Source organism: Herpailurus yagouaroundi, unplaced genomic scaffold, assembly GCF_014898765.1.
Source record: "Herpailurus yagouaroundi ecotype Mexico unplaced genomic scaffold, PumYag 187, whole genome shotgun sequence".
NCBI classification, from domain to species: Eukaryota; Metazoa; Chordata; class Mammalia; order Carnivora; family Felidae; genus Herpailurus; species Herpailurus yagouaroundi.
In genome coordinates, this window is record NW_024412418.1 from 32473548 (window position 1) to 32488718 (window position 15171).

A 15171-nucleotide genomic window follows, 5' to 3' on the forward strand; every position below is an offset into this window, starting at 1 on the left:
CCTAACCCTAACCCTAACCCTAACCCTAACCCTAACCCTAACCCTAAACCCTAACACTAACCCCTAACCCTGAGTTAGGTAAATTAGTTAACTTGAGTCTCAGTGGTAGAATCAAGATTCAAGCCTGACTCCACAGTCTGTACTTATATACTGTACTACACCACTTAGTGGCCCTTGGCTCAGCACCCAGATGCAAAGAAATTTAGAGTGGCACAAACAGCTCCTGTGGCTCCTGCAGTGGCTCAGGGCCCTTTGGAGCAATGTATGACACCCAGATTCTTAGAAGTGCCATAGAAGGAGGTATGGGGCCCAGGGGCCCAGAGGATCCCAGGCATCCCAAGGTACTAGGGCATCTTTAGAAACCTTATCTCAACTCCCAAGAAAACATTCCAGAATGGTAGGAAATGCCTGTCCTTTCTTTACAAGTTGAGACTCTAATAATTTCCTTTGTTTGTTTTTTTTAACCGAAACTAACAAATTATTTTATTTTCAAAATAGAAGGTAAAAAGCACAATAATTATTAATTCTATTATTCCCTATAATGGATTTGATCATTCAAATCCTTTGAAGTAACCAGTAAATACTCAGATTGTGAGATTTATAATATGCCCTTACTAATAGCAAATGCTTTTATTTTTTTGTGTTTTTTTAATATATGAAATTTATTGTCAAATTGGTTTCCTCTACTAACTTCCTTTGGACAAGCCCCTGTGGAACATGTGTAAGCTCCTCACAGGACATTTCATACAGCTTATGAGCCACTGTGGCAAACACCCCAAGAGGTGATGGCATTCAATATTAAGAAGGGAAGGGAACAAGTCTTAGTAGAGCACTCACTACACAGTGCCTGGCTCCTTGCAGCCATTGTCTCATTCAAGTGGTGTTACCACCCTCAATTCACAGATGAGCAAACCCAGGCTCAGAATAAGTAAGTGAATTATTGGATGTCACATAGCTAGCGACAAACATTAAGGTGACTGGCCTGGGCCCTCTGGACTGTGGATGTTCTTGGCATGGCTCCAAGACCTGAACTGAACTTCAAATGGCCTGGAGCAGAGGAAGAGGATTTGGGTACTGCCCTGCTTGAGTACTGCCCTGTTCAGCCAACAAACAACCAGCAGGACCTTGCAGACAAGAAAACTGATGCCTAGGTGGCCACATAACTTGTCATAGGTCACCCAAGCAATTATAAATCTTCACATTCTATCCTACCCTTTGGAACGTGGGGACTGAAAAGAAAACCCCACTCTGGCTTTGCAATCTGAGTGAAACTAATCCCTAATGTTGGATAGTGCTTTAGAATCTTGTTTTTCAAATTGTGGTCCCCAGACCAGCAGCATCTGGATCTCCTGGGAGCTTGCTAGAAATGCAGAGTTTCAGGCTGCACCCCAGGCCTCTCGAATCGGGGTCAGACCCCTAATGATTCATGTGCACACTAATGTTTGAGGAATATAGTTGAGACCACAAACTGTCATTAAGAGGGATCCCACTGAATCCTTCATTCCTGAGCCCCTCTGGGAGAGAGTCATCAGCCCTCATTGTGCAGATGAGGACATGTCCAGAGAGGTCACAGGATGGGCAGAACTGAGCCCAGCTCTCTCAGTTCCACCTGGCCACCATGCTTGGCGGTGAGCAACTCTCAGTTCCTGATTCAAGAGGCCCTGGCTCTCCCTGTCCTCAGAGGGGCAGGCTTGTGCACATAAAGACAGTGCTGCAAGAGGCCTTCAACAACAGACGTTCCTCACAAGCTCATCTGGAGCCTACATGGTAGCAAGTATTGTCTACACCCTACCAGTTGGGCCTAGGATCTTGTGCAGGCTCTGGAGACCTCACATCAGTCTCCTGTGGACGCCCTTGCTTGGGAAGGGGAAGCTCCTAACCCACATTTATGACCTCTGTGTAGGGGACCAGACCCCAGGGCTCACAGACCTGGCATGCTCTGGCCAAAGGGCAGGATCTGGAGTAAGCAGAGTCAGGTTTGAGTCATGGCACCCTGGGCCAACCACTTCCCTCTACCCTGCTATTGGCCTCAGTTTTCCTCATCAGCAAAATGAGAGTAATGATCCTTCCTTTCTCCTAGGAAGGCTCTGAGATTAAAGGAGGTGATAACACAAGGTGTTTTAACTGTTTTACTGTTAACACAGTAAAGCTCTAACTAACTATTCCCTCCCCTTCCCACCCTGACCCCCCCCTCACTTCCCTTGGCTGCCAGGCCTGGCCCAGAACTCCCAGCTGACCACTGATCTCTGCACCAGCTAAAGGACACAGCCCCAGGTTGCCAAGTCATGGGATTGGGCACCCACCTTCTTCTCAGGAGTGAGAACTGGCAAACAGGAGGTCGGGGCCCCTGCAGCCACCTCAGCTTACGAGTACCCACGAGGCACACCCACAGAATTCAGCTTATGTGGCATCTGAGGCACCTGGGCAGGAGACTATTTCCACTGGGTGGGGCCCTTCTTTTTGCCGAATTACGGGGGCACCAGCCCTCTACCTGAGGGTTTTGGCCAGATCTTTACAGGGAAAGGGGCTGAGAGGTGAAACATGGCTTTTCTCTCCTGGGCTTCAACCCACTGGACCTCTGGAGCATGTCACACACCCCATTCAGTGCTTCTACTCCAGTACCTCATGTAATCCTCACGACAACTTGTTGAGGTGGTAGGCATTGTTATTACTACTCTCATGTTACAGATGAGAAGCTGAGCCTCAGAGAGGTTGGGCCTCTTCCTTGTCCAAGGTCACACAGATGGTAAGAAGAAGAGCCAGGTAGAATCCACTCCACTTGGATCCCCACACCGCCGTTCTTTCTCAGATTCAGTGCCAGTCATTACATCAGCACCGGCCAGCCCTGGGCTGCTGCCTCCGGCATGGCTGTGTGAGCAACTCCTTGCCCCTCCCTCTGCCTCGTGGGTCCCCGGTTCTGCCAGCCTTCAGGGGTGGGGGACCGTGAAACATGGATACTCACCCTTGGGGACAGGCACAGCCTGAGAGGCAGGGGCCATGAGCTGGCACGCTCAGGTTCAGCAGCTGCTGCTCACATGTCCTCTCTCTGCTCAGCTCGGGGTCGGTGTGCAGGTCACTGCAGTTCACGAAGACCTGGCCCACCGGGCAGGCAGTGGCTGGAGGAGAAGAGGGTGGCTGCTGGGAGGAGCATGGACGCTCATCGGGCCTTGGAACACCCAGGCCTGGGGGGTGGGCTCCTGGGTGGCAGGGGTGACCAGGGAGACCGGGGGACGCAACTACTGGAAGAGGCAGGGAGACAGGGGGCTCTGATGCTTCCAGAGGCATCCCTTGGGTTCCCAGATGCACCACCAGTACCCAGAGTACCATGTGCTCTCCACAGGGCACTGTTCCAGGCATTTTACATGCATTTTCTTACCGAATCCTGCAACACCCTATGAGGCGTTGTTATCCCCCATTTCCCATATCATGGAAAGAAGTCACTTCTGCTTTCAAAGGCATGATAAAGTGAGAGGAAGTGCCTCAAAGAGACCAGGAGGAGAGCCAGAAAGAGGATAGCAATGCAGTGTGGCAGGGTGGCCAGAGGACTTTAAACCACAAGGAAGTCAATTTCCCATTACTTACACTTTTGTGACATAAACCCCTTCTCTTTCTCTGAGCCTCCAGTCAAGTCAGCTGTGCACACTTATACCTTGTGTGAGTGATCGTTTTTAGGGAAATCAATAAAAGGGAGCTGAGTTCCATGCTCAGCCTGGGATGGAGCAGAGAGAAGAGAATAGCCATGGAAGAGGAGAGGAAGAAATCTGAAGCCAGAAGCAACACCAACCAAAAACAAAACAAAACAAAAAAATGCTTTCAGGAATACATACATGGGGAGAACACAGAAATCCAGGTTACATACAAAGGAGGAAGTGACGGCTCAGAGAAGCGAAGTGAGTTACCCAGGGCGGCACAGCTTTTAAGCATGGGGCAGGATTTGAATCCAGGGCTACCGGACTCTGGAGGCCCTGCTCTTTGCCACCTGCCATGTGATTATTCTCTGACCCCTCTGTGCCAATCCCCATCCTCCCTTCCGCTTCAGTCCCCCGCTCCACCACCTCCACATCCTTCACAGGCTGATCCAGTGCCAAGCCACCCTACCGTCTTCTCTATTGCCTGGGACAGTCTCAGAGACCCGGGCTGTCCTCCCCATCTCTATGACCCCCAAGTCTAGCACAGGACTGGGCAGCATCAGCCTTAGTAGACAAATGACAGCTCAGAACAAGGAAACCCAGGACCCAGGGGAGGCCAAGGGACTGTCCAGTCACCCCAGCTAGTTGCCCCTAGGAGAGATAGTCTCAGCCTCTCCTTCTTGAGAAGCAGGAGGGACAGCTGCCAGGATGGGGCTGAAGTTGGGATGGGATTTCTGGATGCCACCCTCCAAACTGGAGCTTTTCCCAAGACGGTGAGGAAAACAGCAGGCTCAGTGGGCTCAGTGTGGCTGGACTCAGATGTGGCTGGGCTGTCTCTGTCCTGATCTATCCTCTAGCTCCCCACTCGCCTCTCCATAGCCCCACCACAATGGAGGAGCCCCTAGAAGAACCCCCCACCTTCCATCTTACCTGGGAGTCTGCTGTCACAGCTCATGATTCCATCTTTGCAGTGGCTGCAGAGAGAGGGAGGAGTGGGGTGTATACCGGGATTAGCTGACTCAGTCACTGCAAAGCCAGAGACTGCATGCCACTGTGCTCAGGCCCCTGCAGGGTTCAGACAGATATCCCCACTCTGTCCCTGGTCCCCTGCGCAGAGGTGGAGGGTGGGCACTGCTTCGTGGAAAGGTCTGCTAGGCTGTATTTTCTTCAGTCAGCAACTTCCATTTAAAGAGAGGACACTAGGGGCGCCTGGGTGGCTAAGTCGGTTAGGCGTCTGACTTCGGCTCAGGTCATGATCTCACGGTTCATGAGTTCAAGTCCCGCGTAGGGCTCTGTGCTGACAGCTCAGAGCCTGGAGCCTGCTTCAGATTCTGTGTCTCCCTCCCCTCAGCTCCTCCCCTGCTCACACTCTGTCTCTCTCTCAAAGAATAAATAAAGATTTTTAAAAATTTTTTAAAAAAATAAAGAGAGAGGGGCGCCTGGGTGGCGCAGTCAGTTAAGCGTCCGACTTCAGCCAGGTCACGATCTCGCGGTCCGTGAGTTCAAGCCCCACGTCAGGCTCTGGGCTGATGGCTCGGAGCCTGGAGCCTGTTTCCGATTCTGTGTCTCCCTCTCTCTCTGCCCCTCCCCCGTTCATGCTCTGTCTCTCTCTGTCCCAAAAATAAATAAAAACGTTGAAAAAAAATTAAAAAAAAAAATAAAGAGAGGACACTAAATCTGCAACCTAGGGAGCTCACCAGTGGCCCAGAGATGGGATGTCACTGTCTCCAGGGGGATAGTCCATTCCTTGAAAGTGACAGGAGCATTGGTTCCTGCAAAACCCAGGAACAGAGAAAAGTGAGCCAACTCAGGAACTGGGGCAGGGACCCCACCCCCACCCCCCAGCAGCCAGGACCATAAGGACACAGAAAAAAGCAATGGCATCTACTGTGACAAGTGACAGATATCCAGGGAGTGGGGAAGTCAGCCTAGCACCAGGGACAGAGGTCAGGGCTGGGTCCCAGCTTCAGGGCCATCCAGTGAGCAGGCACAAGGACAGCCTCACTGGTCTCTGTCCACCCAAAGCCAACCTCCCTTTGGGCTGGGAAAAAAGAGGTGGTAAGAACAGGGCCATGCTTCCTGGGCCCATGCTGTGTCAGGGAGGGACACAGGGCGTATGTTCCATACTGCTCATTCCCACCCAGCATCTGTTCTGATTGCTCATGGCCTACACCATACTGCTTGTTAAACATTTTGAACACCAGACTAGGCCCTCCAAATATGTCATCTCATCTATTCCTCCTCACAGGGTCCTTTATTCTGTCTGTCTTTTGGCTCCTCTTTGTAGGTCAGCTGAGGGCCAAGACTGTGTTTCCTCCTCCTCACAACCTCCCACAGCCCCAGTGCAGGCCTTGGAGCAGACCAGTTGGGGGCTGGAAGCGATGTCTGAACTCCTCCAACCCCTGTGCTTCTCAGCCACCTCCTCTGTCTCCAATTCCTCCTCCCATGTAAACCTCAGAGGTTCCCTTTTTTGGCAATACTCAACCACAAGTCAGGGGTTGAGGGGGCAGGGCACACATCTGGATCTCAAGGGAGGATCCTGTAGTTTGAAAAGGCTACTGAATGATTCCAATATACCCCCTATAGGAGCCTCTCTCCAGCCCTTATCCCTCAGTGGAATTTTAGGGGAATTTCTCCCCATTGTGGAAGGGACTAAGTGCCTTGCCAATCAGCTCTGGGATCCTGTGAGATCACCAGCCCTGAACTCCGCCTCCAGCCACACTGACATGCCACAGCCAGCCTCAGAGCCATCCCTGTCCCCATGGCCTGGAGCATTCCTCCCTCAGTTCCCCCCATCTTTGCCCACATGTCACCTCAGCAGAAAGGCCTTCCTTCTGTGCATAACAGTAATCCCTCCCTATTTATAGCTTATTACTACCAGACCCTTTAAGTGTCTATTTATTCATCTGTTTTGGCATGAGAATGTGAGCTCAATGAGGGCAGGATTCTGTTCTGTATTTGGCTGAACTTCCAGGGCTTAGAAATGTCTAGAACATATGAGGAGGCCAATAACTACTTGTGGAAGGAGAGGGGAGATGAAGGGAGAGAGGCTGTCTCTGTGGGAGTGTTGTTCTGTTTTATGGGGAAGCCAGGCTAGAGAGGGCTGAAGAGCTGTAGCTGAGGAAAGAGGCCCGAGAACAGGGTCCGGGGGAGGAAGCCCACCCAGGACCACCCAGCGGTGCATCATGCTCCGCCCTGTGAATGGGGGATTAAGCAGGGACATAAGAGGTGCAGTCAGGCTCCCCAGCCTCAGATGCCCTAGAGACCTTCAGCCTCCTCCCCATCTGAAAGAGGTCACACTGGCCCACTCACCTAGGGACGCAGAGGTCAGCCTGGGTATCCAGATAGGTGTCCGGTGGGCAGGCACAGCCTTCCACACACTCGTCCCCGCTGAGGTCGCTGCCACCACCAACCCCACAGGCCACAGGGCTGGCCAGGTCCTGGCAGGTTTGTCCACACAGGGCCACACAGGGGCTATACTCCTTGGTGGCCTCACAGGACAGTGCTGTAGTGGGAAATAAAACTGTGTGTTTTGTCTTCCTCATCCCCACAACTGTGTGAGGTGGAGCCATCATCCTGATGAGGAGAACTGAGAACCAGAGAAGATATTTGTTCAAGGTTACACAGCAGGTCAAGGCCAGACTTGGGATTTGAACCCAGGTCTCACTCCAGAGTCCCACTTCCTCCTGCTACACTACAATGGCAGTGTGGCAGGGGTGGGCCCCACTCCCCAAGCTCAGCCTGGACCTTGCCATTGGTGTTTCTTTTCCTCTGCAGGGCATTCTTCTTAGGTAGTGATATTGGGGGAGGGTGGAGGTCACGACTCCCTGACACCCCCTCCCGCCATCGCTCACACATAGACACATGCACAGATGGGTATTACACAAACTTCCGTCCTTCTCACTTCCACACCTATAACACATATGAGCTGTGAAGATCAATTGTGCCCCCTTAAGCAGCCTCTCGGGGCCCTCAGTCCAAAGACTCAGAGCTTCCCTCTCCTCATCTGGCCAGCATCCCACTCCCTTGGGGTCTCCTGCTCCCTGCCAGAGCCAGATTGCCAAGTTCTCACCCCAGCTACACATCAAAGTCTCCATTTAAAAATGCTGATGCCTGCCCCCGTTGCCAGATATGTTGTTTTCATTGATACTCAATGTGGCCCAGATATGTGCATTTTTCAAAAGCTCCTATGGAGAGTCTAATATGCACCACTGGTCCCATCCAATCACCTCTGGAGGAACTTTGACTCAGAGAGGGGCAGGAACTTGCCGCAGACACACAGCAATTACCCGCAGGACTGGAACAGAACTCATGTCTCCTGACTCCCAGGATGGAGTCTTTTCCATTTATTCAACAAGCATTTGCTAAGAGCTTACTGAGCGTGGGGCCCTGTACTAGGGCTGGGGGCACAGAGACAACTAAGACGTGGAGAAGAGTGTGGCCCAGGTGTGTGTTGGAGGGGGAAGCAGGGGCCAGCTCACGCCCATCGAGCCACGAGCGCACTGAGGACGATGGGAGCCAGTGATCTTGAGAAGGCTCACTCTGGTTGTAATGAGAGGAGGCCGTGGGGAGGCTTACTAGGAAGCTTTGACCGGGGTGGTGGCAGCAGAGGTGGCAACAAGTGGGTGAATTTGCATCTCAAATCGACAAGCCTGACAGGACTTGGAGACGGACTGGCACTGGCGGCGAGGGTAACAGAGAAGCAGCCATGTGCCACATGCCCTCGTGTCAGGTTTGGGTGGCCAAGGGGATGGAGAACACGGGAGAAGCAGTTTGTGAGGTGGGGGTGTTAGGCTGCAGGGGCGGGAGGGGCAGGTGGACCCTTGAGTCTGGAGCCCAGGCTCTTCCAGTGACCCTCACGTAGAGGCACACGTGTGGGGCACTCACCACAGGCTGGCAGGTGGGCGCGGAAGTCAACAGGGAGCCCGTGGCGCCGGCACAGGTGAGCATAGTGGGCCAGCGTGGCACACAGGCAAGGCTGCCCACAGCGGCAGGCGTCCTGGCGGCACTGCTCAAAGTAGGGCACGGGGCTCAGGTACACCGAGCAGGGCGCAAACAGCTCCCCGGTGAGCACGCTGCAGGACTGCACCGCATAGGAAGCTGGAGACGGGAGGGACAGGGGCAGGGAGTGGGGGTCTGGTTTGCCTGGTGCTCCAGGCCCCAGCCTCTTCCTGCCTCCCCACAGTCCAGGGGTCTGTTGGCGTGAGAAGGTGGATGGGAGAGAGTGTGGGTGCACAGAAGGGATGTGAGCAGGGACCTGAGCGCATGGCTGGTTGGGAGTGGGTGGGTACGGTTTGGTCAGTCCAGGTGTGAGTCAGTGGCTGGCCGAGGGCATGGGTGTAAATGATTAAAGGAGAGTGAGTGGGGGCACCTGAGTGGCTCAGTCAGTTAAGTGCCCGACTTCGGCTCAGGGCGTGATCTCAAAGTTCATGGGTTCGAGCCCTGCGTCCGGCTTTGTGCTGACAGCTCAGAGTCTGGAGCCTGCTTTGAATTCTGCGTCTCCCCCTCTCTCTGCCCCTCCCCCACTCGTGCTCTGTCTCTGTCTCTCAAAAATGAATAAGTGCTAAAAAAATTGTTTTAAGAAAATAGAGGAGAGTGAGCATGTGTATGTGTGTTTAGTGCATTCATGCAATACATTCCATCTTGTGTGAGACATGAATCCATATGCTGGGAGGAGACATGGGAGTGAACAAAACTGACAAAATTCCTGCCCTCGTGGAGCTTACAGTGTGGTTGAAGGAGACCATCACTAAACAATTTATACGGCAAAGCAGAAGGCAAAGACCTCGGAGAGTGAGAAAGCGGGGAAGGAGGTTAGCGATCGAAGGTGGGGTGGGAGGGGCAATTGCAATTTTAAAGCAGGTGGTCAGGAAGGCCTCGGTGGCAAGCTGAAGTCTGAACAAAAAGTTGAAAGAGGTGAGGGACTTTAGTGAGGAAGAGCATTCTAGGTGGAAGGAACGGCAGGTGTAAAGGCCCAGAGCAGAGAGCAGAGCTGGCTGTGCAGAAAGAACAGCAAGGAGGCCCGTGTGGCCGGAGCAGAGTTGGGGGTGCAGGGGGAAGGGCAGAGAGGCTAGGGCCTGGTGGGGCCACTGTGAGGGCTTAGACTTTTGCCTTGAGATGGGAGAGCCAGTACAAATGTGTGTCTACGTGGCAGTGATAGAGCATGAAGTTTCTGTCTGCCTGACCCTTACCAGAAGGGAACCACAGTCCCCTCTCTGCAGCTCCACCTTTTCTTATCACTCCTGCCCAACCTGACCAGCCTCCTCAGGCCCAGAGTTCCCATCTCACCCCTCTCAAACCAGTCCCACCTCACCCCACTCCCCCCCGCCCTCTCCCCTCACCTCACCTGCTTGCAGGTGCACATCACAGGGGTCCAGAGGGGAGCCAGAGACCAGCGGGGAGCAGGCAGACAGAGTTTTCCATGAATTGCCAAAGAGTTGTGGGGTGCTCTCAGGCACACCCACTGGGGACCTGCAGTCATGGCACAGCCGCATTCACACACTTGGCCGTGTGGACCCAGGTGGACATACAGCATACACCCAGATAAGTATCTATCTACTCCTGTATACACACAGAGACCAAGCATGAGCACACACACTCAGAGGCACATATGTACCCACCCAAAGGAGTAACACACATAGGCCTATATACACCACTTGCACATGCCCTCAACATACACACACAGAGCACAAGTATCTGCCAAACATGTAAACAGACAAGAGGGTCTACACAGTCACATTCAAACACATACAGTTATGGATGTGCGCGCGCACACAGGCACACACACACATCATATCACATAACATCACATTTAACAGGCTCCAAAGGGACTCAAAACTGGCTTGGGGCTGGCCACACATTACCCTATCTTCACCACCCGCCCCCAGCTCTTCATGTCAGAAAGAGAGAAACAGGGACACCATGAGCCAAACTTCACTGGATTAAGACTTCCTCCTCCCTTTTCCATAAGCAGTTCCCAAAAGCTCCTTTGCACCCCTCACCTTTCTCTCTAGGTAGGAAATAGTCACACAAGAGGTAATAAAGGAAGGAAGGAAGGAAGGAAGGAAGGAAGGAAGGAAGGAAGGAAGGAAGGAAGGAAGGGGGAAAAAACGTGTCTCCTAGTCATCACCAGTCTCCCAGAGTCACCAAACTCGAGGAGATGGTAGACTGGAGACAACATAGCATGCACGGGGTGGGGCAGGTTCTGTGTGACACTCAGCATGCCCGCACTACTGCTCCAGAGCAGTGAGAGCACCCAAGTTACACCCAGCCACTGTTCTGCCCAGAGTTCACATTCAGGAAGGTGGCAGGCAGCCCACACACTAAATCAGGGTCGTCTGTCCCCCACCACTCCGGCCAGCTGCCCTAACATCAGTCCCACCAGGCAAGACAGCAGAATGCTACACTTTTTAATGTGCATGCATTTAAAAGGTCTCAGTTTGGGGGCACCTGGTTGGCTCAGTTGGTCAAGCATCCAACTTCAGCTCCGGTCATGGTCTCATGGTTCGTGGCTTTGAGCCCTGTAATGGACTCTGGGCTGACAGCTCGGAGCCTGGGGCCTGCTTCAGATTCAGTGTCTCCCTCTCTCTCTGTCCCTCCCCTACTTTCTCTCCCTCTCTCTCTCAAAAATAGATAAACATTAAAAAAAAAAATGTAAAGCTCAGTTTCTTTTTATTCTTGTTTTTCTGAATGAATCTGAGTTCTCATTTCTGGCTGAAGATAGTGTCTCCTGTTTACTTCTGCATCACCTAATGCATGTCACTTGAAAAATTGGCCAGAACCTCTAGCCTTCAAGATCAACCCCTTATTCTCCTTTCAGGAAAGTCTGACTCTTGTCCCCTCCCAAGTTTCTAAACTGTATCCATGCTCAGATAGTCTTTCTGTCAACCTAGGAAACAGCCTTCCCCTGAACATGGGAGGCGCACACGGTGCAACCCTTAAGAACCAAGCAGGAAAGACATGTGGCTTAGACTGACCTGGGATAGAAAGCAGGAGTTTTGGAATCATTGGTTCACAGGGGGCTTATGCTCATCTAAAGGTGCTCACAGTCAATTAAAACAAGGAAAACCATGAACCAAATCAAACGCAGCCTGAGGTCCACCAATTTTAAGACCTCATTATAAAACAGTATTTCTCAAGGTATGGTCCACAGATCTCAAGGTATGATCTGCAGATCTCTTATACTAGAATCGCAGTGGTTACTAATTAAAAGTAGAATTCTTGGGCCCCAACCCAAATCAGGTACTCCAGAAGTAGAACCCAGGAATCAGCATTTTAACAAGCTCTCCAGGTGAGTCTTTTGCACAGAGAAGACTGTGGGCCACAGCCTTAAAGAAATACGCTTAAATTTAAATGCCGAAGAATAAATGATCAATGGTGCATGCGTGGCACAGTGAGAGACCCAGGGAGTTTGCGAAAGATGTTTTCAGGCAGTGCCTCCGGATACCCGGCCTTCCGGGGCCCCACCCTCTCCTTCTGCTTCCGGGCATGGGCACGTACAGGAAGTCGTCCTGCGTGTTGCCGTTGAAGGTGCCACAGAGGCCCACGGTGTCTTCCACCCATCGCTGGTCCACCTGCAGGTAGAGCCGCAGTCCTTGGCGGTCGTAGAGCACCTGCACGCCCACGTTGGTCCTCACCCGCAGGAACATGGAGGACAGCCTCCGGATCTCAAAGGCGTCTGGGCACAGAACCAGAAAAGGGATGTGGGAAGTTCTGCCAACATGCACCCACCCACCGCCACCACCTGCATGGTCCTCACTGACCTCGATACCCAGCACAGTGTTCACACCCAGTGAAGCCCTGCTAAGGAGTTAGTTTGGGAAGCCTTGAGGAAATCCTGTTCAGTGATGAAACAGAACCCAGAGACAACTGACCACGGCAACCTAAGAATTTTTTTTTTTTTTTTTTTAGCACCAAGTGCCAGTTAAAGCCTTGCCTGCATAAGGAACTGATATATTTCCTTCTGTAGCAAAGGAGAATTCTGTTAACTACCCATTTTTTTCACAATGGCCACCAGGAAGCTCACAATATGATTTTAGATTCAATTGTAGTGAAGTTTTCACCTCTTGTGGCATGCATTTCTTTGGCCTCTTTACACTCTCCCCCTGCATCCCCACTCAATCTTGAACCCCTACTTTTTTTTTCTTATTCATTTTCTCTGGTGCTATTTTATTTCTTAATAGTTTTTTCATTTTTGTTAGATGTGCTTCCTATGAGCTACCACTGATCCCTTGTGGAGTCAGATAGGATAATAAGTAATTACAAAATAAAATAGGGATAGAGAACAGCCTCATTCATATCCTTACGTTAGGAGAAGGCATCATACTGCTGAGATGCCTAGTGTCATGTTGGGATGGGGACAAAGACCATCTTACAAGTCCAGAGTCCATGTTCCTGGGACCAAGGTGCCCTCTGGCCCGATTCACCCAATGCTAAAATGTGAGCTCTTGCCCATGTGGCAGTGCCTTTGGCCAGAGACAGTGCTTGGAAGAAGAGGCCTGGGCAGCCAGCTCCCAGTTACTTCTTGTCCATGAAAGCCATACCATCCGTGTAGGGTGGGGTGACCTTGTACTGGTCAAACAGAAGGACATCCCCCGCTTGGGTCAGGGTCACCTGCCTCCGAGGGTCCTGATGCAGAATCACTGACACTGACTGGACACAGACTCCGTCCTGGTTCTGGAGAAAGAGGAAGGCAAATAGGGCAGAGTTAGTCTGTCTGTCCTGCTGGTCCCAAAAGAGGCCCCAAGATTGGGTATTCTAGTGCAGTTTGAGGTCAGAGACAGGCTGAGATGGAACCCCCAAAGGACATTAGGAGTCCTCTAACCAAATGCTCGCATCTGGGAATGGGAAGGCAGAGGCTAAGATTGGAGAAGGTTGGCAGAGCTGAGATAATGCAAATAAAAAGACAGTCAAGTCTTAGGCTATCTATGACAGAGAGCAGAGATAGACCCCCCCCGGATGGCCCAGAGTCTAGCCTCAGAAACACTGGCCTCCCCACTCAACTACAATACAGGACTTTAATTTCATCCTTTTACAGGTGTTTATATAGCTCTTTCCATGTGTCACATCCTGCAGAGTATCAAGCTCTACTCATAGACAGGCAGGAAATGAGCTAATAATATCTGGGCCTCAGGTTCTCATCTCTGAAATGGGTAGTACATGTTGGGCCCATTCATACCTCCTTCCACAAGAAGACATCCATACAACCATACAGTGATGAACATGACAGATATAGTCCCGGGCCTCATGGAGAGTACATATTTGTGTGGGACACAGACACTAAACAAGTAATTACAAAGTTGGTTTTTAAATTACTGCTGAGATCAGTGCTACAAAGAGGTGTAGGGTGCTAGGAAAGCATATAGTGAAGGAACAAGATTTAGTCTGCAGAGGCAGGAAAGGTCATCCTTAGGGAAAGATAATGATGATGTAAAAATCATAACAAAACTCTTAGTAATACTATAATTTATTATAATAACGCTAACTTTATTTTATTTAAAGAAATTTTTTAATGTTTATTTACTTTTGAGACAGAGAGAGACAGACAGACCTTGAGTGGCGGAGGGGTAGACAGAGAGGGAGACACAGAATCCAAAGCAGGTTCCAGGCCCCAAGCTGTCAGCACAGAGCCTGAACTGGGGCTCAAACTCATGAACCGCAAGATCATGACCTGAGCCAAAGTTGGACGCTTAATTGACTGAGCCACCCAGGCGACCCTAATAGCTAACTTTAGAGTTACTATGTTCAGGTTACTATTCTCATCTTTTTTACATGTATTTACTCACTTAGTTCTCATAGCAGTCTTATGTAGTAAGTACCACTAACAACCTCACTTTGCAGATCAGAAGACTGAGGCACAGGAAAATGTGACAGTTGAGCTGAGATCTGAAGGGTACAGAGAAGGTAGCTGGGCAAAGAGAGAAGGCAGGAAGGGGGATACCAGGGATAGGGAACAGGCTATACAAAATTCCCTGACACAAGAAGTACATAAAAGTACATTAAAAAAGTACATCCAAGTACATCAAAGAAGACCAGAGGGCCAGAGCCCACTGAGAAAAGTGGTTTAAGGTAAATTCTTCAAGAGGTAGGCAGAGGCCAGCTTAGGCAGAGCTTTGTAATATTTTAGGACTTTATCCTAAGTCCAAAGACAGCCAAAGAAAGTATAACCTGAAAGTGATATAATCAAACAGCGACATGAGGAAAGAACTAGAACTTGAAACTTTTCAGGAAGGCATTATGCAACAAGCTACAACCTTTCTTCCAAGCTCCTTCCCAAGGAGACATAAAATCCCTGAAACAGCTCAAAACCATTGTGTCTAAAACATCACCTTCTTTGTCAAACCCACTCATCCTCTGGTCCCCTCTGGACATGTCATTGGTGCAGGAAGAAAGTCTGCACCTTTTAGTCAAAGTCTCAGGCTCAAGTCTTGATGTCACTGAAAGCTGAGACCTTAAAGACCTCATTTAAGTTACCTAAACCTCAGTTCTCTCCTTGTGAAATAGAGATAGGACAATACTTGGTTGGTCCTGCCTGGTTTGATAG

The 15171-nt window shown here is 50.9% G+C and overlaps 1 protein-coding gene across 1 annotated transcript in view; it reads right to left on the reverse strand.

The window, feature by feature from the left end:
• OTOG (otogelin) overlaps positions 1 to 15171 on the reverse strand; it is a 91504-nt gene that overhangs the window by 57985 nt on the left and 18348 nt on the right. The window contains exons 16-23 of the mRNA XM_040495750.1: positions 13172 to 13304; positions 12129 to 12306; positions 9976 to 10100; positions 8517 to 8729; positions 6942 to 7134; positions 5327 to 5401; positions 4560 to 4603; positions 2963 to 3116 (exon numbers count right to left, since the gene is read on the reverse strand). Of these exons, the coding sequence (XP_040351684.1) occupies positions 2963 to 3116; positions 4560 to 4603; positions 5327 to 5401; positions 6942 to 7134; positions 8517 to 8729; positions 9976 to 10100; positions 12129 to 12306; positions 13172 to 13304 (1115 nt within the window). The remainder of the gene's footprint in view (positions 1 to 2962; positions 3117 to 4559; positions 4604 to 5326; positions 5402 to 6941; positions 7135 to 8516; positions 8730 to 9975; positions 10101 to 12128; positions 12307 to 13171; positions 13305 to 15171) is intronic.